We start from the raw sequence: 2181 nt of genomic DNA on the forward strand, positions 1-2181 counted from the left end.
AATAATCCTTTAAGTATATTTTATAATTTACATTTATCATAGGCTAATAATAAAAATAAAATACTTTTAACAATATAAACTACATTTTACTTTACATAAATTTTTTATATAATAATTATAATAATAACAATAATAATTAAAATTACTTTAAAGGGGTCATATGATGCTTTTTTAAAGATCATTATTTCTTCTTTATGCACTAAGAGCTTGTAACACTCCAAAGAGAAAGGAAAACTTGAAATCGCATCATATGACCCCTTTAACAATATTCTTAAAATTATGATACAATTACTTTTAAATACATCAATAATCCTGTGAAGTGAAGTATATAAGTTTTATATAAGTATTAAAATAAATGTACTGTATACTACTAATAATAATAGCACTGCCAGGTTTACCTGAACCTCTGTGGTCTTGTGTCTGATCGCCTCCTCCGCTTCTCTGATGTCTTGTTCCAAAGTGTATTTCTCTCTATTGAAATAATAAAACAAGAGACACAAAATCTTTTATCAACTGTTGGCAACTTGATAATATCCCTCATACCTGCCTCCTTCACACACAAAGTCTGTCACACACACAAAACAAAAACCTTGACAGTCAAGAGAAGGTTTTACCTGAGTGTATCCCAGTGTGTGAAAGCAAGAGTGCTGAGGCAGCATGAATAAGCAAGTGAAACAAGAGATTTCGTAAAGGAAACAAACACGTTAAACGGACACTGTGAAGAGGGGAAGGAGGTGAGATGAGGAGAGGGAAACTCATCCACCGCCAAGAGCTCTCGGGTACCTTTCCTCTTTCTTTGAAGGGTGCGTGTTAGCATGAGAGTCAGTTCAGGGTCATCTATAAGGCAACTGTTCAGAAAAGGACAAATATGCTAGACTTGGTGGGGTGAGCCAACGAGAAAAATGGACAACAGGAGGCAGCAAAATCCGGGCAAAAAAATCTGCACCTCCACAAAATAAAACAAAAACTGAAACTGCATCAATTTTTTTTACATTTAAAAAAATGTCCACACTGAAAAGCATTTTGTTTACAATGCACAATTACTAGTTAAATATCTTTAAAAACAACAACAAAAAAAAACACTTTTTTTTTTTTGCAGTACCTCAGAGAAATAGTTAAAAATACTGTTTGCTGTCTGTTGTGTTTATTTTTCTGAGTATGATTCAGAAGAATTCAGAAGAATTAAGAGAACTAGAAGGGATTTACATAGCAACATTTCTACGCATGGACAAACAGTTTAAACAAATTAAAACACTTTGCATGATTGTTTTCACAAATTCAACAACACTTAAAGAAATCTAAATATTTGAACACTTTTAAAATACTTTTATAATATATTTATCAAAAAATTATAATAAAAATAAACATTTAAACATGTATTATATTAACAATACATTTCTTTAATATATTGTTAAAATATATATATATTTACATAGTTTTATACGTTTTTTAAATATTTTGAAATAGCTTTTTTGTATTTTCGGTTTTATTTTTTTTAAAGGTCAAGTAATTTTGTTGTGCTTTTGACATTTTATTCGTTTTTTAAGAATATGTCTATATAGTTTATATTCATTTGAATTTCAGTTTTACTTTTAGCTATACTATTACATCAAGTTAAACTACATAAAAAATTTGAAATATTGCTTAGGCAACTAGGTGAAATAAAACAAGTTTTTTTTTTTTTTTTTTTTTTTTTTTATGGTTTTGGTTTTAGTTTACTATAATAACCATGGTACACACAGTATCATTCAAATTTTTGCATAAAGCAGATACGTGCTTTCAGTATTTCTCAGGATTCTTTGATGAATATAAAGTGAAATTTCTATTTGAAATAGATTTTTTGTGACATTACATTATGTCTGTATGGTCACTTTTAATCAATTTAATGAGTCCTTGCTGAAATAACTTCTAATTTCTTAAAAAAAAAAAAAGTTGTGTGTGTGTGTATCATTATTAAATTCATTAAATTAAAGCTGCAGTCCGTAAATTTTGCCTCTTTGTCGCCATCTCTGTTTGAAAACCTGCAATTGCAGCTGTGTGCGGAATTATCTTCCTTGTGTGGGTTGTGCGGCGGCCCGGCTCCAGCGCGGATGAATCTAATGTTTTGAGGAGTATGTGTGGCAGTCAGTCACCGCACCGGTGTGAATATTGTACTTTACACTCACAGATTCTAGACTACGT

The 2181-nt window shown here is 30.2% G+C and overlaps 1 protein-coding gene across 10 annotated transcripts in view; it reads right to left on the reverse strand.

The window, feature by feature from the left end:
- eps15l1a (epidermal growth factor receptor pathway substrate 15-like 1a) overlaps positions 1 to 2181 on the reverse strand; it is a 33021-nt gene that overhangs the window by 20075 nt on the left and 10765 nt on the right. For 9 of the 10 annotated variants that reach the window (XR_001630247.1, XM_016440388.1, XM_016440389.1 and 6 more), the window contains 2 exons: positions 615 to 647; positions 399 to 471 (listed from right to left, as the gene is read on the reverse strand). Coding sequence is in view for 9 of the 10 variants with exons in the window: in XM_016440388.1 (XP_016295874.1) it covers positions 399 to 471; positions 615 to 647 (106 nt within the window). In the remaining variant the exon portion in view is untranslated. The remainder of the gene's footprint in view (positions 1 to 398; positions 472 to 614; positions 648 to 2181) is intronic. The other variant, XM_016440390.1, reaches the window with a different exon arrangement.

This window comes from Sinocyclocheilus anshuiensis, unplaced genomic scaffold, assembly GCF_001515605.1.
Source record: "Sinocyclocheilus anshuiensis isolate Anshui unplaced genomic scaffold, SAMN03320099.WGS_v1.1 scaffold1079, whole genome shotgun sequence".
Taxonomy (NCBI): domain Eukaryota; kingdom Metazoa; phylum Chordata; class Actinopteri; order Cypriniformes; family Cyprinidae; genus Sinocyclocheilus; species Sinocyclocheilus anshuiensis.